General features: G+C 25.0%; 2 protein-coding genes across 3 annotated transcripts in view; one reads left to right on the top strand and one right to left on the bottom strand.

Annotated features, from left to right (window-relative positions):
* The first annotated feature begins 10 nt into the window (after positions 1 to 10).
* On the top strand, positions 11 to 11,385 carry LOC135923795 (trafficking protein particle complex subunit 5-like). Its single transcript, XM_065458741.1, has 6 exons — positions 11 to 110; positions 152 to 240; positions 979 to 1,105; positions 1,152 to 1,209; positions 1,406 to 1,530; positions 11,141 to 11,385. Exons 1-6 carry the CDS (start codon positions 45 to 47, stop codon positions 11,234 to 11,236), a joined length of 561 nt encoding a protein of 186 aa, XP_065314813.1. The 5' UTR covers positions 11 to 44; the 3' UTR covers positions 11,237 to 11,385.
* Positions 11,331 to 23,429, bottom strand: part of LOC135923792 (cyclin-Y-like protein 1) — a 29,350-nt gene continuing 17,251 nt past the window's right edge. For both annotated transcript variants that reach the window (XM_065458737.1, XM_065458736.1), the window contains exons 2-10: positions 22,797 to 22,985; positions 22,678 to 22,752; positions 22,394 to 22,425; positions 20,107 to 20,320; positions 18,238 to 18,440; positions 17,864 to 17,980; positions 15,710 to 15,876; positions 12,158 to 12,320; positions 11,331 to 11,606 (exon numbers count right to left, since the gene is read on the bottom strand). In XM_065458737.1, coding sequence (XP_065314809.1) covers positions 11,481 to 11,606; positions 12,158 to 12,320; positions 15,710 to 15,876; positions 17,864 to 17,980; positions 18,238 to 18,440; positions 20,107 to 20,320; positions 22,394 to 22,425; positions 22,678 to 22,752; positions 22,797 to 22,974 — 1,275 coding nt within the window. In that variant the 5' untranslated portion in view covers positions 22,975 to 22,985 and the 3' untranslated portion in view covers positions 11,331 to 11,480. The remainder of the gene's footprint in view (positions 11,607 to 12,157; positions 12,321 to 15,709; positions 15,877 to 17,863; positions 17,981 to 18,237; positions 18,441 to 20,106; positions 20,321 to 22,393; positions 22,426 to 22,677; positions 22,753 to 22,796; positions 22,986 to 23,429) is intronic.

Here is a 23,429-nt window from a genome sequence, read left to right as displayed (position 1 = left end):
AGGTGTCAAGTATTTTTTTTTAAAAAATTTCCTTTATTTTCGGGATGGCATATAAGTATAGTTCAAAAATAACCATATTAGATAAACCAATAACTAAACTTAGATCTGATGTATCATAGCACATATTTATATCATTTAATATATTATGTAGATGGCCATATCAACCTTTTATTTATTATTTTCCGAAATGGTGCAATATAGTCAAAATCGTTCAAATTCTGTTATTGAGTTGCAGCAAAAGTTTATTTAGAATAATTATTACATCGTCCTTACTAAGACTTCATAGGTGAATTTTTAAATATGTTAAGCAGATAAAAAAAATATTTTAATCTTATTATATTAGAAAAATTTGATTGTGATAAAAAAATATGTTTCTAATTATAAAATTATTTATATTATCATGTCTGTGCTTTAAAATATGTTTTCATAAAATATATTTTTTGTGTGGATATTTTTAAATGCTGATAAATAAATGCATTTCTAATTAATATTCAAGCTTTTTCGTGATAGGGAATCTATAAATACACCTTTCTGCATTGAAATCATTTTTTTTTAAAATGCTACCTATGAGGTCTTGCAAAGAGGATAGTTTTATATTAAAAAATCAAATTACTTTTTTTATGTCATTTCTTTTCTTTATGCACTAAACTTAGTGTTATTTAAATTAATAACAACCTTAAGATATTTTATAGGCTGAAAACTTCATATTATTTGTGAAATATCCATTTAATTCTTATACATAATTAAAACTTTTACAAATCCCTTCTTTAACTAGTATTGTGCTTGTGCTTATCTACAAAATTTTAAACTTCTTAAATCTTAACTGATATATTGGCATACCCCTGTTTTCCTCAAAGAGTTTGCTATAATTTCTTCAGTTTGATGAATAAGTGAAAGCATGTATGTTCTACCAAAACATATATCTTTAATATTGTAATATTTGACATAATTTAAAATATTAATCTTTTTTTTTTAAAGATTGGCTGATATGGGTTATAGAGTTGGTCAAAGATATTTAGAACTCATGTATATTAGAGAGAAAAATTACAAAAGGGATATTAAGTTGGTACCTTTATTGATTTATATCAAAAATAATTTATGGAAGGTAATTTATAAAATTATACAAACCTCTTTATCTAACTTTATAATAGCAATTATTTGACAAAGAAGCTGAAAAATTGGAGCATGCAAATGATAATGAAAATACATGTATCTCATATAATTTATGCTTAAACATTAGAAAACTCTATTTAAAAAAATTATTTGCATCATTAACATTGTTCTAATTAGCTTTTTAATTATGAGGATATTTATTCCTTCATTATAAATCCACAAAAATTTACCATTTAAAAACTTAACCTTATATAAAAAATATTAGACTGAATATTGTTCTTTTATAAAATAGATTACATCATTGAAAAGGAAAGTTTTGTTAACAAATATATATCTGTCCCAAAAGATAAAGGCAATTTAAATTGTGCGTATTTTATAGCTGGAATAATACAGGCATTTTTATATGGCTGCAATTTTGTAAGTTTTTATTATTAATTCTTATACAATTTTAAACATTGATCTAATGTTTCTAAGTGACCAGAAATTTTAAAAGTTAATTAGGGAGACTTGAAACCCAAATCAGCAATATTTTAATTATATACAATTTATAAATGAGCAAAAAAAGTGAGATCTTTGGTTGACCCCTTTTGATTTTTTTAAAATTTGGTAGGCAAAAAAATGGTTATTGTAATTAAGGAATAGCTGACGCCTTTCATTTTTTTAAAATTTGGTAGGCAAGAAAATGGTTATTGTAATTAAGAAATAGCCAAAATTTTAGCCTTGTAACATTTATATTTTTGGAGATATTCGAGTTCAAGGTCGTAAAAATGACAATTTTAACATTATCTGCCTTCATTCAATTAAGTATATCTTAAAACTACATAATGGTAAATAACAAATTTAATATCAAAATTACATGCTAAGATTATAGTTAATGGAATTTTTTTTGATTGTTACAATTTCTGGGCATTTTATTTAATAGAACTAAAAACAATTTTAATATGACCTTCATTTTTTATCATTATTAAATTCTTCCAATCGGTCAGACATGACCTGCTTTCTCAAAATTGATAAAAATATTTAGAAAAGTGTATATATTTTTTATAAAATCATATATTAATCAGTTTTCAATAGTTTTTTTTGCTATATGATATAATTTAAAAGATTATTTATCTTGTAAGTAAAAATAACAATAAATTGGAGTTTCCATCAATTATAGAAATATTATATATAATTTATTATAAAATTATTTTTGCCCATATAACATATATATAATAAATATTAATAAAATATGTTCAACTAAGTTTAGAGTTCTTGAATATATAAATTCTTGTGTATTTCATATATGGCGCCAAAAATAATATCAAATTTTTTGCTACTCTTTTAAAATAATTTGATATTTTTAAAACATTACAAATAATAATTTATTGTTATTATGAAATTATGTACAAAATAAATATCATCATCATAAAATAACCCAAAACAATAAAAATATTTGATCAAATTTCTAAAGCCTATTTTTACTTAATATCATATAGCCCTACTTATAAATAACAATAAATGACCACCAAAATTTTAAATTAATGATCATAAGACAAATTTATCTAATTTGACCAAAGATGATATGTTGCCCTTTAAAACATGCAAACATATTTTACCCTTAATATTGTAATACACCTCAACCTACTGTTATATGGGCAGATGTTAAATTGTCCAGGGTAAAAACATTTACACAAACAAATAGAAATATTATTTCTTTCTAAGGATATCAATTTTTAACATACAGACAATGGCTATCTATAGATAGAATTACTCTTGAAACAATCACCAAGTCAGTAGATGAATTTATCAATGCCTTTTTTGAAAAAATGGAATCTTTATTACCCCATTCTTTTATTTCAACGCAACAATCATTATATCAAAATAAAATTGAACTTAGTTGAAGGCTAATATTTAATTTTATGTGATTTTTTACAAAATTATTCTTTTTACTTCATGATGAAGTACAAAGTTATCATTAAAATAGGGCTCAATTCACTGTTCATCCTTTTATTATTTATTATAAAGATAATTTTGCCAATATTTCCTGCCTAAATTACGTAATAATACCAATCTTTGCAACATAACACAATAGCAGTACATTATTTCCAAAAAACATTGGTAAATTTTTTAATTAATAAATTTTATATGCCAAATAAAATTTATTATTATTCTGATGGGTCCATTTAAAAAATTTTATTAATGAATAATATTTATCTATAGAACACACGGGAAAAATGCTTGTGATGGGATTGGCGGCATTGTTAAAAGATTAGCCGCTAGAAAGTGTACAAAGACCTTACTCAGAGCAAATAACAGCATCATGAATTTTACGACGTTAAAGATAATATTAATAGCATATATTTTGAATATATGACCCAAAAAAATTATGATATTACTCAGAGAAAGATTTTCAAAAACTAGACCGATACCTGGAACACAGAAAATTTACACAGTGATTCCGACAGCTCCACGTCTATTTAGAAGTAGAATGTATTCGGATTTATTAGAAACACTTGAATATTTATCATATAATGAAATATAATCTTGGAAATCAGGATACATTACGTGTGTTCATGATTCTAATTGGTGGTTAGCCTTTGTTTTAAAAAATGAAAAGCAGGAAGAATTATATAAAAGTTTGCACTTGCCAAAATGTCATATCTTAACATTACTTTCACCGTTAACTGCTATTAGCCATAGTTGTCACAAGAAAGTAAATATGCTACCAAAAAATTAGAATCTTTTAAAAGTTAGTTATATATTCGATTTTTAAATTTATATTATATCAATTTTTTTTAATATTTAGGGCGTCATATGTGAAATGCACAAGATTCTGATTCATATATTCAAGAAATCTAAACTTGGTTAAACATATTTTATTAATATTCATTAAATATATGTTATATGGGCAAATAATTTTATAATAAATTATAAATTGAATATCTTTTATCAATAAGCAATTCCTACAATTGATTGAAACTCTCATTTATTGTTCTTTTCACTTATAAGATGAATAATCTTTTAAATTATATAAAAAATGGTTTAAGAAAAACTATTAAAAGCTGATTAATATATAATTTTATACAATTAATACACTTTTCTAAATGTGGTCACGTTCCAGACTGATTTTTTTATAAATATAAAGGAAGAGTTTAATAATGTCTACTAAATTTTTTATAAAAATGAAGGTTCGTATTATTTCCAAAAAAATTGTTTTTAGTTTTATTAAATAAAATGGCCGGAAATTGGAAAAATCAAAAAAAATTTATAAACAAGAATAATCTTTGTACGTAATTTTGATATTAAATTTGTTATTTACCATTATGTAGTTTTTTTAAGATATCCTTAATTGAATGAAGGCAGATAATGATAATGGTAAAATACATCATTTTTGCCACTTTGAAATATCTCCAAAAATTTAAATATTAGAAGGCTAAAATTTTGCCTTTTTCTTAGCTACATTAACCTTTATTTACTTACCAAATTTTAATAAATCCAAGAGGGTCGACCGAATCGTGGTTGATTTGTCAAGTAATGACCCACCCATTCATTCATGCTAAGTTATAGTGTTGTTAAACGGCTCAATTTGAGCCGATTTTTAAAAACGGCTAACTCAATATTTTATTCAGAAAAATATTATGCAAGCTTAAAGATTTTGCTCATAGATGGCACATAGGATCGAAAATCTATTGGCAAGATCTCGATACTTAGGCAATATTTTCCTGGCTATAATGTTGAGTTAGCCGTTTTTAAAAATCGGCTCAAATCGAGCCGTTTAACAACACTACTAGGTTATAATTTATCTCACCTTTTTAAAATCGATTTTGTATGTTAGTACAAAATTTAACCCACATTTTAGACACATTTTTAAATAAAATAAACAATGGTGTTTATCATCTAAAAAAAGTGATCCATACCGAATCTAATATCGGTTAGGTTCTAATAAAAATAACGGTTCAGATTCGATTCATAAAAAATAATATCGGTTTGGTTCAAACCTCTAAAAAGGTTTGAACCAGGGTTGTGAACCCTAAACTAGAACCCTTAGAACAAGGGATGTTCCAATATTTTTTATTAGATCGGATCAGAGCGATATTTCATCTTTTTAAAAATATCGGTTATCGGTCCATATTATAAAATTTTACGATCTGATCTGATAAAATGGCGTCTTAATTTTCAAAAAATTAATTTCAAATTTCATAATATATTTGTTTATTACTTATTATGGAATGGATTAATAGGGTAATTCCATACCAAATCAATAACTTTTCGGCCCGACCTTTTTAATTTCGATCAAATTTTGCATACTGAGAGGATATCATTAGAAAGCATCGAATCTAAAATTTTAGCCTCCTAGTTTTCTGAGATATTAATGGTCAAAAGTAATGTTGTTAACTGCTTGTTTTGAGTCGATTTTTAAAAACGGCTAACTCAGTATTTCATCCAAAAAAATATTACTCAAGCCTGAAGATTTTGTTCATAGAAGGAACAAAGGTCAAGACATATATTATCAAAATCTAGGCTAAGGCAATTATTTTTTTGGCTTAAATATCGAGTTAGCCGTTTTTAAAAATCCGCTCAAAACGAGCCGTTTAATAACACTAGACAAAAGTACCAAAAATGCCCCTTTTTTCAAAAAATACGATTTTTTAAAATTGAAATAAGTAAAAAATAATGATGCTAGAAATAAAAATTATATGTCATTTATAACTCTATTAAAGGTCTTTTATTAAATATTAAAGATTTTTTTTAAATAATATTGTCGAGATTTTTAATAACGTTATAAATTTAAAACATGAAAACTCCAGGTTTCGCTTTTCAAATTTGAATTTAATATTTTCTTATTCACTAACATTATATTTATTCATGAAAAAAAATTTTAACTTGGGACAGCCATGGGTTTTTTTAGTTATTGCGATTTAAATAAATATATTTTAAAAATAGATGGCGATCTTTTATAAAATAACGCGTTTTGTTAAAATTATTTTTTTGAACTTTTTTCCATTTTCAAACATAAATAATAAGATAATATCATGAAAAAATATTATTTAGGTCGTTTGATAGGCTTACTTATTATTATTACTATATTGATATCTTGTAAAAATTAGTTGTTTTTATAATAAATGAATAAATTTCCTAAAGAGATAGTTACGAATCTGATATATCCTAAAAGAAAATATAATAATTGTTGAAAGATAAAAGCCAGTTTTCATGCACCTGCCCTGATATTAATTTTTATTTTACATATTTCGATAATAAATTTTTTTTTTCTTTAAATTATTTATAATGTATAAATATAAATGCGCAAATCCTTTTAAAGAATCAAAACACTTTAATTACAAAAAGAACCTGCGTAAATTCATGACGTGGATGACACAATTTTCAAACATTGAGGCGGAGCACTATACTTGTGATAAATTTCGTAAAGGTTTATCACAAAAAATATTGAAAATATAAATTCTGATAGCGAATATATAAATAATATCACCACAGTATCCACATCAATAGATACAATCAATATAACTTAAACGAAATTGAAATATCTCCTATTAAGAAAAAAAACTAACTGACAAAAATTATCCAAAAAAAGATACTAAAAATATCAAAAGCTATTTCACATATAATAATTAACAATCCAGAATCGGATACAAAACACAATAATGATAAACACAATAATATGAAATTATAATTATCCTAATTTATCTAAAAATTCACTTGTTCCACTTTTTCAATGATAGATATGCATTCTTTTTTTCCTGGATTGCCTTTTGTATCCGATTCGGATTGTTAATTATTTCTGAAATTAGTGCTGTAAACATTTCTAAAAAAATCGAACGCGTTCAACGTTCATCAAAAATCGAACGCGTTCAAGTTCATGTTCAAAAAAAAGGAACGCGTTCACGTTCATAAAACCGTTCAAAATTTTATGATAAATTTTTTTTAAATTAAATTTAATATAAATAAACTTATATTTTTTAATACAATATATTTTAGCCATGTTAAAAAATAATATAGTTTTATTTTGATAATATAATTATAAATAAAATATAATATAGCGAATAAAAAGATATTTTTATTTATAAAAAATTTTTCTTATTAAATTTTAATAACAATTGTTTTCAAAATATTTATCTGATAGACAAGAACACTTGGCAGTTAATACGGCATTAGCCTAAAAACGCTCTACAGGGGCAGATGAGGGGATTGCGGTATTATACTTAATAAACAGCTCTTTTAACGCGGAGAATTAATTAAAAACATATTGTTTTGTTATTTGCAAAAAATTGAGATAAGTTATCCTCCTCATCCATTCTCTACTCTCGACAAAAAAAAAGTATATCTCGAAATTAACAGTTCTCTAGGGTTTTCAAAGCATTTTTTTCAATAACGCTATAAGTTTATTTTAATAGGTTCTTTCTGTGGAAGTTTTATCTATGGCCATTGAAGTTTGGATGCTGGATGTATAATTGCAGAAAGAACATATTGATCCTTATATATATGTTCACATCTCTTTAAAACAAAATATATGTAATTAATTGAGAGTGATAGGTTTAATACCTTTTATTAATCCCATTTAACACGGCGTCTATCGATGGTTGACCATATTTGAGGCCACTAATTTTTTTAATTTTAAAATAACTATCGTTATTGTTGGGGTCAAATATCCCAAATGCATTATTTCTTCAAATTGTTTAACTTAGTTATATCATATCATATAAAATCAAATAATTAATATTAAAATCAAATGTCGTTTTAAATTAAACCTGAAGATTTTGACAATATAATACTTTTTGGCCACATTTTACACTTGGTAAGCATTGGATTAGTTCCTTTATAGGATGTTAAAGTAAAACATTTATCATATTTGGCCATAGTATTTATAATTCATCTGATTTTGGATTTTCAGAATCAGATTATGAGAATTAAATAATATCCATGCTTGTGCTAATCTATTAAATTAAAATATAAACAATAATATTCAAATTAATAAACTATCTGTTAAAAAAATTGAAATGTGAAAAGAAATACACAGCCGATTAAAAAATATAAATAATACATTTTTTAAAAAAATTCGGAAATATTAAATTTTTCATATAAATAAAAAAAATATTTTTAAAATTGAACGAACATTAAATTCGAACGCGTTCGTCATAAAAAAGGAACGCGTTCACGTTCAAAGTTCGTCAAAAATAAAAGGAATGCCGTTCATCATTTTTTTCAAATAAACGAACTTCGTTCACGACAACACTATCTGAAATAGCTTTTGATATTTTCACTATCCTTTTTTTGGATAATTTTTTTCAGTTAGTTTTTTTCTTAATAGGAGATATTCCAATTTTTTTTAAAGTTATATTGATTGTATCTATTGATGTGGATACTGTGGTGATATTATTTTCATATTCGCTATCAGAATTTATATTTTCAATATTTTTTGTGATAAACGTTTACGACATTTATCACAAATATAGTGCTCCGCCTCAATGTTTGGAAATTGTGTCATCCACGTCATGACTTTACGCAGGTTCTTTTTATAATTAAAGTGTTTTGATTCTTTAAAAGGATTTGCACATTTATATTTATACATTATATAAGAAAAAAAAATTAGTATCGAAATATTTGTAAAATAAAAATTAATTATTATTTTCTAGTAGGAGATATCGGAATCGTAACTATCTTTTTAGGAAATTTAATCATTTATTATAAAAACAATTAATTTTTACAAATTATCAATATGGTAATAATAACGCAATTAAAAAACCCCATGGCTGTCCCAAGTTTAAATTTTCTTTATGAATAGATATAAAGTTAGTTGAATAAGAAAAAATTAAATTCAAATTCGGAAAGCGAAACCTAGAGTTTTCATGTTTTAAATTTATAATAAATAAAAACCGTAACAATATTATTTTAAAAATATCCTTAATATTTAATAAAAGGTCTTTAATAGAGTTACAAAAATATAATTTTTTTTAGCATTATTATTTTTTACTTTATCTCAGTTTTAAAAAATCGTATTTTTCGAAAAGGGGTCCATTTTGACAAATTTGACCATTAATATGTCAGAAACTTATGAGTACTAGGAGGCTAAAATTTTGGATTCGATGCTCTCTAATGATTCTCTCTCAATATGCAAAATTTTATTGAAATTAAAAAAGGTGCCAAAAAGTTATCGATTTAATATGGGATTGCCCAATAGTACCATATAAATAATTAATTTATCAATAAAAATATTTTATATATTAGATTCATAAATATAAACTATAACTGATCATTATAATATTATTAATGACTTATGTTATGTTATAGTTAAATTATAAATGTTATAATATTAAGAAGTATATGAAATTAGTAGATATAATAGTAAAGCCATTGCAAAATCGTTCCATTTGAGCCTCATTTTAAAAACGTATAACTCAATATTTTATCCAAATAAATATTGCCTAAGCCTAGAGATTTTGCTAATAGATGTCCAAACCTTTGTGTTATCTTTGATCAAAATCCAGGCTGCGTAATATTTTTCTGGGCAAAATTATGATTTAGCCATTTTAAAAATCGGCTCAGGTGAAACGATTTTGCAACACTAGATGTATGCATTAAAAATTAAAACGATTAGTATGTTTACAGAATACAAAATCAGATATATCTGGTCGGTAATCGTTGATATCAATTTAACATCGGTAAAATCGGATCGAAATGGCCTCCAAAAAGTAATATCGATACACCACCTACTTAGAACCCTCGATATTTTACTGAACCCAATCCCGATCCCTTTTCTTAAATTTAGGGTTCAGGGTTCAATTTTTTTAATATTAAACTTATATTTATTTAAAAAATTATTTAAAATTAAATATAAAAATCATCTAAACTATTTGAACATATTTATTTTTAATGTAAAGACATTTTTCGTGGAATCATTATTATAATTAAAAGTAAGACTAAGGCATCATTTATAGTAAACGCGTTATGTTCAAACGGTGAGTTATTTACCAAGCCAATAAATAGCTATAATTTATAAATATGGAGCGCTGTGATGTAACGCTATGATAAAATTTGAAAACCATGTTGCGATGTATTTCAAAAATTACACGCTATGAAGAATCATCAGCTGTGATCTTACACATAACGCTTTTGCAATATCAGCATAAGTCAAAATAAATGAACAAACAAAGTAAAATAGTTTTATTAAATGCAAGTTGCAATGCACTGTCAAAGGTATACATAAAATCGATAGTTTAATTTTAACATACATTTTGAAGGAAATGATAATTCGCTTATAAAATTTAAAAAATCAAGTAGAATCATTTTTTTATCTTACATTCTATTATAATAATTTATTAATTATTTTTATGATGAATGTTAAATATTGTAAAATAAATTTTAAAAAACTCATGTTTCAGTTATTTTAAATCAATTTTAGATGATCGATAAGCATATAAATAGGTCATTTCTTTGACTTTTAATATCTCCAAAAATATAAGAGCTAGAATGCTAAAATTTTAACACTGCTTTAGTTAGTATACAAAATTACACCTCAGACCAATTCGGGCCTTATTTTAATTTATATATATACCAAGCCAGGCCTGAAAATTTTTGTTTAATCTGGTCATGCAAATAATACCTCTGCAGGTCTGCCTAAATTCAAAGGGTAGAATCGTAATCGATTTGACGTGGAATGACCTAAATAGAAAAATTATGAAGGTAATGGTGTTTATAAAATTATCTTTAATATATGTTTTAAAAATTTTTTTTAATATTAGTAAACTACTTTGATTAAAAAAAGGCATTATAGGGGCTTTCTACTGAATTGCTTTTTTTTAAATCGATAGAATTTTTTATTATATACAGATTTGTTCAACATAGATAATATTCGAATTCTTGTTTTATTTAAATAAAAGACAGCATTTTATTTTTTAAATCACTTCCAGGATTGTTATATTTTTTAAAAGATTAAGTACACCATTACCTTCGAGTACTAGTGTTGCACACTGACCTAAGAAATTGTCAAATTATACCATATAAATATTTACAATATTCACATATTTTCAAGCCATCAAAAATAACTGTTCATTGGCACAAAGGAGTCACTTTTATGATAGTTTTTGACGAAAACATTATATCCCGAGAAAAAATGATGGAAAAATAATTCTTAATTTATAAATTAGTCATTGTGATAATATTTAATAATTTATTTTTATATAATTAATAAATATTATTTTCTAATAAACATTATATGTGTATAAAATTGTTTTAAAACATAAAAAAAATATTGGGTCTTATAATTCTTATCAAAAAATTAATAAATATAAATCGTCGAAAATATTATATAAATCATTATGATTGATGCCGAAATTTAAAATTTGAGGAGTAATACGAAATTTGTTTTTATTTTAGGATAATACGACTCTGGAAAGCCTCCCTGGCTGAGGCAAACATTCTGCGCTTAAGCATTTTCTTTTAATCAGATTGGCCACAGTGTTCTTGTAAAAAGCATCATTATCAAAACGCGATAAGGCCTATATTTTAATATAGTAATTAAGTATTTTTTAAAACTTTACCTTGCTTAAAGAAATATTGAATCATACAAGTAAATTTTTAAAAATATTTCAGAAAACATAGATTATTAAATAAAAGGCTTCACAATGAACATATTGAATCAAATATTTACCGAGACAGTAAATAATTGAACTAAAAATTTAATATAGTGATCAATTAACTAGCATGATATAACATTTATCGAGAAATAGAGGTGGTATAACATGGGAGTGTCGGTAAGTATTAAAATAACCCCCGAAAATATCAATAAAATATATATTATAAAGCAAATAGATTATTAAAAAATAAAATCTGATCCAATATTAATATTCTATAATAAAAAAAATCCGTCATTTTGAAATATTGGAAGGCCCAATTTAGAATGATCAATTTGATCCAGTCAGAAAATATTAAAAGTATAATAAAAATCTAACTAATTTAGATCCATATTAATAAAAAATATTCATCAAAACTTTATGGTCATAAAAAATCAGTCTAATTTCATGAAAGGGTTTAAAATATTTAAATATACATCTAATTTTTTAGCTCTCTTCATGTCCAGTGGTTTCGATTTTGATAACATTTCATTATTTTCGGCGAGAAGTCTAAGTTCGAAATAATATTTGGCGTAAACGCTAGAAGGCACATTTATGTTAAATTGCAAATGCTCCAAAAATTCTTTTTCTAGCTGGTTTCTAATATGTACATATTATTTTTCAAATGAGAAAATCATGTTAAATTAAATAAGACTAGTGGTTTTTTTATTTGATAAATCGTACTAAGGATTTTTTAAAATATTGTAATTTGGATTTTTTTGGAATATAAAGGATTGAAGGAAATAATATTTTATCAGGTGGATAATAAATTGTAAAAAAGAAAAGAAGGTGAAATCAGTTTTCTATAAGTACAAATTTGCAAGTGAGTTAAGTTTTTAATGCATTGCAAAAGGAATTCCTAGCTCCACTCTGAATATGATAAAAATTATTTGATTTTAGGGTATATAAATGGTTTTGGCCCAATTATTGTGGACTTATCAAAAGATTTTATTGTTCTAATTATATGTAAGCCTTCAACTGGTTAAAGTGATTACTAAATGGAGGCGCATCAACATATGATATATTTGTTATGAATTCAGCAAGGGAGAACACGGCAAACAATTAATATTTTAATAGGTTAGATCAAATAAGGCCGATTTTCATCTATGCTAGAATTCTGTGTCTTTTCGAAATTAAAATTTACCTTTCACAATGTTGGAAACACATGATGGCAATTTAGATTAAACTATTTTATTAAATTAAAAAAAGAATTACATTATATTTATATATATATAATTTCCACTTTATATAATATTATTTTAGAATATAAATTTGAATATTATATAAAATAAGTTAGTAAAAATCGCGATATATTTTATAAAAGGTCATTCGAATATTATAAATTATTTTAAAATTAATATTAAAATATTATTCCTTAACATCTATAACATTGCTCTCTATGAGAAATCTGTTTTTCGCGATCATCGAATTTGTTATAGCGGATTAATTTCGTCATTTGTAATCGCGAATTCTTTGTGATTCGTTATAGTGAATTAGTCGTCTGATTGGTTGTTTATCGATCTTATTTGTATGTCAAAAAGCTGCATATATTTTTTGGTACTAGCTTCATCGTCGTCGTCTTGGTTATCGGTATTGATACCATTAACGTGTTAACTTGATATAGATTTCATAATTTCTTTTATCTCTATCATCGAGTTTACATTATTTTATTTCAATATTTTATGAATATTTCAATTTATTCTAACATTTATTTTATGTATCATATTTTATTTTGAATATATTTCAATTTACAAATATCGATTTAAATATATTTCAATTTACGAATATCGATATAAATCTTTAATTTATTTCAAACATTCATACTTTAAATTTTACATTTATCCACTCTTTCCTCTCCTTGAAAATCGTGTTCGAACAAATTGAGGTGGAAAATTAAGTTGAAACTAGAACGATATTTGTTATTACTATATATAGTTCGGCACGTTTTGTAAATATTTTTAATCTTTGTTATACATTTTTTAGCCTGGGGTTGGTCTGCATTTTGGTCATCAACGTTGGTTTTTAAGAAAATATTCAATAAATTTTTATCTTTGAATATTTCAATATCTAGTCCAAGAATTAAAATAGTTTTTATCCATAGTTTGCCAATTGTATATATGTTTTAATTCAAGTTTATATTTAATTTAAGTTTTCATATTAAGTATCATTGATATATCAATCTGAAGATACCATCTTTTTTTCCGCTGCCATCATGTTAGAAACACATTATATCAAGTAAGATTAAAAACTATTTTATTAAATTAAAAAAAGAATTACATTGCGTTTATATATATACATATATAATTTTGACTTAACTTATTTTATTTAATAACATTCAAATTTATTTTCTAAAATAATATTATATAACGTGAAAATTATGTATATCTATATATATTCACAATGTAATTTATTTCTTCAATTTTAATAAAATAGTTTTCTTAATCTTGGTCAGCCATCTTGTATCTAACATGGTGGAAGAGGAGAAAAAAAATGGTATCTTCTAATTGATATGTCAACAATACTTAAAATTAAATCTAAATTAAATATAAACTTTAATTAAAACATGGACACTTGGCAAACTAGAGATGAAAACTTTTTAATTCTTGTACTAGATATTGAAGTATTCAAAGATAAAAATTTCTTGGATGATTATTTCTTAAAAACCAATGTTGATGACAAAAATGCAGAAAATTTATAGTATAAAACAGATTAATGGTGATATTTTCAAAACATGCCGAACTATAAATAATAACAACAAGCATCGTGCTAGTTTAAACCCAACTGTTCCACCTCAAGTTTAGTCTAATTCTAAATGTTCGAACACGATTTTCAAGGAGGGGAAGTTTATGGGTGGATAAATATAAAATTTAAAGTAATTTAATTTTTAAAATAAATTAAAGATTTAAATCGATATTCGTAAATTGAAATATATTTAAAATAAAATATGATATATATAAAGTAAAAATTTTAGAAAAAATTGAAATATTCATAAAATATTGAAATTAAATAATATAAACTCGATGATAGAAATAAAGTAAATTATGATATCTATATCAAGTTAACACGTTAATGGTGTTTATGGTATCGATACGGATAACCAAGAAGACGACGATAGTTAATACTTAAAGATATTGATGCCGCTTATTGACAAAAAAAAAATTCGATAAACAACAAATTAACTAGACGACTAGTTCGCGATAATAAATCACAACGAAATTTGTATGCAATAGACGAATAAATTAATTCGCTATAACTAATTCGATGATCGCGAAAAACAAATATAATAGATTTATCAGAGAGAAGAATGTTATAGATGTTAAAAAATAATATTTTCATATTAATTAAAATAATTATAATGATAGTATGACCTTTTATAAAATATATCGCGATTTTTACTAACTTATTTTATATAATATTCAAATTTATATTCTAAAATAATATTAAATAAAGTTGAAATTTACATATAAAAAACAATGTAATTCTTCATTTTAATTTAATAAAATAGTTTCTTAATCTTACTTGCCATCATATGTTTCCAACAAATGATATACTTAAAAAATTATAAATTATTCTTTCTAGACAATGTAAGTAAATTGTAAAAATCTTTGCAATAAAATTTTTATGATTAATTACTAAAATGACATTATCATCTAAAATAATGGAGAAGTGGGAAATCGTCTTAATTTTTTCTGAATAACCTTACAAAAACTGTATGTTAAAAAAAATACTTTGGGTTTTTTATATGTAAAATCATAGATGGGACCCCAAGCGGAAAAGATTTGATTGAAAATGATACTAGAACTTTATAACCGATAGATGTTTTAAGGACCGTTTATATAGAATAAAATTATTAAAAGAATGTCTTTATTAAATCGTTTATAAGTTTGAATGCGATTTATTAAATAGAACCTCTAATTATGTACCTTGGAAAGGAAAAAATAAATTGTTTAGCCTCAGAAAAATATTAAATTTATATATAATTTAATTACACATCTTCCACTGGAACTTCTTTAAGAATCTGACAATAATCGACGTTCCATACGGCTTGATCATCCCACACTTTAGAAGCCAATATAATGGCTCCCAGCAAGATTCTTTTCCAAATACTGGGCGTTAACTCAAGTTCGGAGTAGGTTAAAAGCCGCTCGAGATATACCTTAATTAAATTAAGATACAAACATACAATATTAAATAAATGAACGTTTCAAAAATTAAGCTTGTAAAACGATGTGTTCATTTCAAACTTGGAAAATACTTTACAAGAGTAATTTTCTCTGGAAAATTTGTGATTTTTGATCTGTAAGAGCATCTTTAAATATTCGATGATTGATTAAGCTTTGAGAAGCTTTTTACGAGAGTTTAAAAGCGTCTAAAAATAAATTAACTTCCTAATCATTATTCAATAACGAATAATCCATGTGTCATTTGATCGCAAAATAATTATTAATCCCTCCAGAATTAAATAAATAGTCCCTTCTTGTGAGAAAATCGATTGGTGATTTTTAAAAAAATGTTGTGTAGTGAGATTACAGAAATGCTTAATTTTAATTGTCCAACCCTTGATATAAAATTCGAAATATATTCTTAAAAACCCTTTATGGCCAATTGAAGAATATAATATAAGAGCCGCATCCTAAACTAGTAATATTGGCATTAAATAATAAATGCAAATCTATATGATTTATGTTTGAATCATTTAGATCCGATTCCATCAATAAATCATTTTCTTGGGCAATGTCGTAATTTTCACATCAAATTGACTTATTTCCTTATCTATTGATTATAATCGCTCCTATGTTCGTGCTGGAAGTACAAATTTAATTTCATATTATTGATACTATATGTTTTTATCATTAATTTAAAAAAATTTAATTAGAGGCTGAATAAAGTTAGTGAATTTCTCACATGGATATTTTTACCTGAAAATTATTTCCCCACAATGCATATTATTCCAAGAAGGTTTCAATCGTGTTGATGTATCAGATTTTATAGATAGCATTTTCATGATTATTAAATCGCTCGATTTTCTAATGCTTCAGCTTGATGATGGCTTCTTTTAAAATATATGTATTTATTTTAAAATCCTTACATAAAACAACAATGAAAGGATCGATGATTTTTATAAACCCAGAATCATTTGCAATAGTTAGGGAATATAAATAAAATAATATTTTGATGGAATTTGTTACAGAAAAAAAATAAATATTGGTAATAAATAAAAACAAAATATTATAAAGTTGTAATTGGGGTTACAGAATAAAATTATGAGCAATCTTGTTTGAGTTTAGTACTCCAGTACTGGAAGGAAAAAGTGCAAGCGGAAAGAAAATTTTTAAAAAAAACAAGCATTAAAAAAAATAAGATTACAAATTTTTTACAACTTGATTTTTATAAAGCGCATATGTTTCTAGGAAAAAATTTGTTTTAAATATTTTGATTATAATTCATTTAATTTTTATGCACAATTTTTAAAATATAATTATTGGTGACTTGGAATAAATTTTAAAAAAACACCTTTAATTATAAAGCGTTTGTTAGAAAAATATTAGATAATTATATAGCAAAGTTTAGAACCGGTTCCGTTTAATACAAATATCTTCAGAAATCCGGTTTGTTACAAGCTTTGAAATTCTGCATTCCAATTCTTAAATTTAAACCGGTACCGAGCTCTGGTTTAAATATGCAAAAATACTCATTAAACGTAATACAAAAAAATTTATGATTATATTAATATATAGTTATAATATAACCAATAATAATGCTAAGATTTCCCCAATTTATCTTGATTTAGGGAAAAATTTTAAGCTCATGACGTTTCCCAAGGCATCATAAATTTAAAACATTTGCAGATATATAAAATTTCTAGGACACAAAATCAACGAAAGAAGTCAAAATCGTTCTATTTGAGCAGATTCCAAACCGGTCTTTAAAAATTATCGGCTCCGTCTAGAGGTTAAATAGAACACTGATACAATCATGAGAATTACAAAAATCAGTTCTTGCGTGCCTAGAGAATGAACTAATTTATTTTGGCTAGTGCTTCAAGATAAGCCAAAAATAATAAATATTAAAATGTGCCATTATTTATAATATATAATAATGGATAAACTTTAACAAATATCAAATAGTATTTGTATATTTACCAAAGCAATGACCCCGCATTCGGCCGTGAGTTGAGCGTTGCTGAATAGGTTACGTAAAAATTTATAGATCGTCTTGAAATCTGGTTCTTTCATTTCTCGTTCGTGATGAGTTTCTTTCTAAAAATAGGTGAAGTTTTAAAAAATAAATATTACTTGGTATAAATGAAGATAATATAATCTATTTTAATTTATAATTTATTAAATGGGGTTAAATAATTTTAATCTTCATTTTTTTAAAATATTATGCATAATTAATAGGTTCAAAAACGTTGTTTGGGTTCTTACATTGATCCCAGTTCCAAACTATATTCAAGCTATTAAAAATCAAACCAACAATATTAAACGGGCAAAAAATTTAAGAATAATAAGTAAACATTTAGTGGATGCAACGTTTCATCAAAAATAAGTGAGTCGGGTTCGCGTCTTCTGCTACTACGTTTGGAGCCGCGGGTATTGCATAAAGGATCTCCAGAACTGTGAGCTCGTGGAGATTCTAGGCGACGCGTATGATAGTAAGTTGCAAGCGCGAGAGATTTCACCGTCATTTTTAGGTGAGGGCGACTGGCGGTGCAATCATCTATAAAAAAAATTAACGACAAATGGCAGTTTATTTCTCTTGTTATTTTCGATCAAATAAAAATATATATCAAATTTGTTATTTATGCATAATAGTGGGGTTATGAGAACCAATATTAAAAACTCAAGATTACCCAAATATTGTATTGGTTTAAATTAAAATTATTAATAAATTAAGAGAATAAAAATAGTGATTTTAAAAAAACCTTAATTGTTTTAAATTAATCATGGAAAGAAAACCATGAATGATTACTGTTAAAAAAAACCCTCAAGATTTTATTGAATCCAAATCCTTATTTTAAAAGAGGATTCAAGATCCTGAAAAGATATGAAGTGATGATAAAAAAAATTTCATATTTGTACCAACAAACCAAAACGATACCAAACCATTCAATTAAAAAAATAAACGCATTAATATTTTTATGATCCTTGGAATGAAGAAACACACTTCTAATCTTTTTTTCTAAAACAGACCATTTATCATACCAATGATTGTCATGGATATGTTATAAATCCATTTATTTTTCCATATAATAAATTTACAATAATTGAGTGAAATTTTATGTATAATATTTGTGATTCTGTTGAATTTGACTAAAATTTAACTTCAATACTTCTATATCATGAAAAATTGGATAAAAAAATATATAATTTTTGTGTTCCGATTAGTGTATGAGCTTTATTGAATCTCTATACTAAAATTATTTTCTCTTTCTTATATTAATCTTCCATAATATAGGAGAAATCTATCCCTTAAAGAAAAATTTTTATAAATATATTAATAAATTAAAAATCTTATACCATTAATATTTTTCTTAGAATAAACAAAAACTTTTAGGGCAAGTTATTTGTTATACAGGTCTTTATAAAATGGCCCTAGCAACTAAACCTTTGAGTTTACCTCAAACTCCGTCACATGCTGATTTACCATGAGATTTGGCCCGAAAGGCCACTCAGGTTTTATCATCTTCAAGGTTGTAATAAAGATTGATTAAATCTTTGCGATTCTTATATTGTGATACTGCTCCATCTGAAAATTAGAATACTTCTTTTTGACAGTTTTGAATTTTCTCCGTTAAGTAGTGGACTAAATTTTAGAATTAATGAAGGTATTATGAATGAGAGATAAGTGTCTTGTAATAAATCACAAAAGGATAGATGTAACTTGCGGTTTATTCAGTGAACCTTGTACTTCATCTTGAATCACAAAGGCTATAATTTCCTTTATTTTAATTGATTTCATGTCTTAAAAATTTTTTGAGACATATGCAATTTAAAAATTTTATAAGTGCAAAAATCTTTTTTTGTACATTTGAGGCTCTGTATGGGAACCAGGTGTGCTAGCCAACTATAAAAAAAGGTTTATTTTTTTACCGATCTAAATAATTCTATCTTTGTTGTGATATTTTTACATTGTGTTACTATTATAATTTGTTTAATTTTCCTATTTAATAGTATTGTTAAATGACTCGATTTTTAAAAATGGCTAATATTTTAACAAATATTGTGCAAGCCTCGGGATTTCATTAATAGATGTCCAAATTTTTCTGCTATCTTTGTACAAATCTTCAGACTTGCGTAATATTTTTTAAACTAAAATATTGGATTAGCCGTTTTTAAAAATCGAGCTTTAAACAACACTACTATTTAATATTATTAAAGTATACCTAGGTAAATGGTGGAGCAAGAACTAGGACGACGAAGTTCGCGATAATACCGTGAAGAATGAATAGTGCCTCCGTGTGGATTTGGCATGATTGTGTGAGGTTTAAAACTGGTAGCCCGGCGAACATGACTCGCAGTCGTGAAGGAGGAAGAAAGGTGAGTATCTGCGTTAAAAGGGGTGGGAAGCAAGGACGAAGAACTACGATGCCTAGTCGACTTCGAGATAGGTCAAAAGGAAGGAAAAAAATTACATGTTAATTAAAATAAAATCACTAAAAAAGGATAACAAGTGGAATAGGGGGTAAATATTGAAGTGAACTTCAATAAAGTTGCCCTATATGAGAATATTTTTCGATTAATTAATCGTGATTACAATAATGTTTAAATTTAAATCTTGAATGATGTTAATGGATATTGCTTCATAAAGAATATTTTACACATGGCATGATCGATTCCTGGACAAATATTTCCCAGAAATGGGAAAAAAGGACAAAAAACTTTGAGATTGGAAAAACCGATGTAAGTATAAAATCTGAACTGGGCCAGGATAATTTTTAAATATCAATTAATCAGTTAGAAAATAATATAGCGTTTAATATTCATTTACTGCTCAATTTTGATTTCCCTTAGAAACGATTTATTATTCAAAATACAGTTTTTAAAAATTCCAGGCTGGGTCAAAAAATTATTAAAAATTAAAATTTAGGGTCAAACAATCCTGGGCGGGTTTGGGAATAAAAGCTTGGACTAAAATTTTGACCCTTTAAAGTCACTGATATATATTGATCATACCCCATGTCTGGCAACCATTTAACCTTCTTCAGTTCAGATCTGTGACACCTGCCATTTGAAAAAAATGTTGATTTTGTTATAACATCAATTTATATTTAAAAAATGGCGATAAAAATATTAGGGGATTTTTGTCCTTATTTTTCCATTTTTGTAGAAATTTTTTATTTGGGGTAGATTATAATTATATTCCAAATATTTTTGTACAATTACCGATGAGTGTGATTATATTATTCTAACTGCATAAAAACCCTTATATATTTACATGTTTATGTAAAATATAGTAACTCCCTTTTAGCCCAATGTATTTCAAAAGTAATTTGTCTTTAAATTTTGTATAAAAAAAATCAAGGAATAATGATGGCTAAAAAATATAGATGGGTAATGGCGAAATGCTGGCTCAATCTTCTAGCACATTCCAGAGAAAATCTAACATTAAGGCGTTTTAATTTATATTAATTTATCAAATTTGAGCTGTTATCTTTTTAAGAAATAAAAACATGGGTTAGTCGATTTTTTGGTTGGCTAAAAATATATACCCAACTATAATAAAAAAAGAGATAGTGCTTGAGTTTTACCAACTATAGTATCTAAGAAATATGGAGTACTAAATTCTTATTGAGTAAAGAAACTATATTAGAAAAATGACTTTTACATTAATCAAACTTTTTTAAAAATAATATCAAATTTAATCAATACTCACACTTTGGTATAGAACTTAGAAATAAAATTTTGGGGGTGTTGTAATTTAAAATATTTTTTATTTTTTGAATGTGATTTTGTGGTTTTAAAATATTCAAAAAGGAACTATTGTTTTGTTTGTGAAATTTATATCTTTTTACCCTCCCCCACACATCAGCCTTAAGCATACCTATTTTTTAATTCCTACCTAGGTGCATAAGTAGTAATTTTCTATGGGTATTGAAAAATTTTGAATTACTCTAGGAGTTAAAGAATATCTTAAGTTTCGGAAATTTATTAAGACTAATGATTATTAAATATTGACAATTTTTATTACACAAATTCAAATATAAATTAATGATAAATTATTAAATTTAAATGCATATTCATATATATAGATTCACAGCAAAGATGGATATAATTATAAATTTTCATATAAAATAAAAATTTTTAAAAAACATCCTAATCTTCATTTTTGCATAAATCTTTTGTAATTAAATTTGAAATGCTAATGACCTTAAAAAATATAAATTTTAAATTTATTTTATTTAAATTTAATAATTTTTAATAAAAATGTTTAACCATATGGAATATTTATTACTAATGATTTATACAATATATAATTTCTCATATTTAAGTATAGTTAGGAAAATTGATTATTTATTTATAGAAAGGTTAAAATTTTAATTTGACTTTTATATAACATTTTACTATATTATATATTAAACAAGTTAAAATTATTTAAAAATCTTACAATTATATATATTAATTATTAAAATTAAAATAAAAGACAATAAATAAAAATAGATGTATACTCACATTTTTATAGTCTCTTTTCTTTTCATTTAAACCTAATATAAAATGATTATATTAATAATCATATTTTATTAAATTTGACATAGCTTCATTTAAAAATTTAGATGATCACTAAGTAGTAGAATTTGTCATTAAAAAAAAATTTTGGTAAGCTAGTTAGGCTCTAAGAAATTTAAAGATAATGTAAATTACATAACTCTAATTTATCTTTCTATAAGTATCATATCAAAAGCTGCAATATGTTTTGATCAGCTGTTTCTCAATTATATTTATAAATAAATTTTTACTAAGTAGATCAAGTTTTGATTTAGACACAAATAAAGGACCAGCAGACGGATTACTTGAAGGGTCTTTAAGGTTATCTAAATTTTAAATATAATATTAAATATTATATATAGTATCTAACCTTCAGGTTCCCTTTCACTAATATGTTGTAAATTTGAATAACTTTCCCCTTTTATATTTTTTCCGTTTATAGTCGAAAATGTTTTACTATGCTTCTTGACATTATTACAAAAATTGTTCGGCTTCTCTGGATATTCTTCATCTTCAGCTTTTCCCAAACAACAGCTCTTATTTCCCATTTTTTGACTTTCTTGATTTTAGATTAACGAGTCATAAAATATAGATGGCGTAATTTTGGTGTAATTTTATTTTTTGGAACTTGGAACTACAGTTCTGCAAAGCAAAACACGACCCATAGACTAGATCCATGGGGAAGGGGGGGGGAGAGAAACTGAACTTATTTTTATTTTCGGTTGGTGGGTGGGTCACGAAAATATTTTTTCTAAGTGAAATTTGAGATAATTATTTTTACAATTTTAAATTTAATCTCGTGGATATGATTAAATCATGGTTAATCAAAATATTTTGTTTATATCATAGTAATATATCATCTTATACTTAAAAAACTAAACATATATGAGAATTATGCATGTATATATGAATATGGAGATGTATTAAAAATTATTCTCCTGTAGATCTCTATCTAAGATCAAGCACCTACACCAAATAACGATATTATCCTCTATCCTAACCC

Source organism: Gordionus sp. m RMFG-2023, chromosome 2 (assembly GCF_954871325.1).
Source record: "Gordionus sp. m RMFG-2023 chromosome 2, tfGorSpeb1-WG-v2, whole genome shotgun sequence".
NCBI lineage: Eukaryota > Metazoa > Nematomorpha > Gordioida > Chordodea > Parachordodidae > Gordionus > Gordionus sp. m RMFG-2023.
Note: the sequence above shows the minus strand (reverse complement) of the source record. Positions and strands in the feature narration are given on the sequence as shown.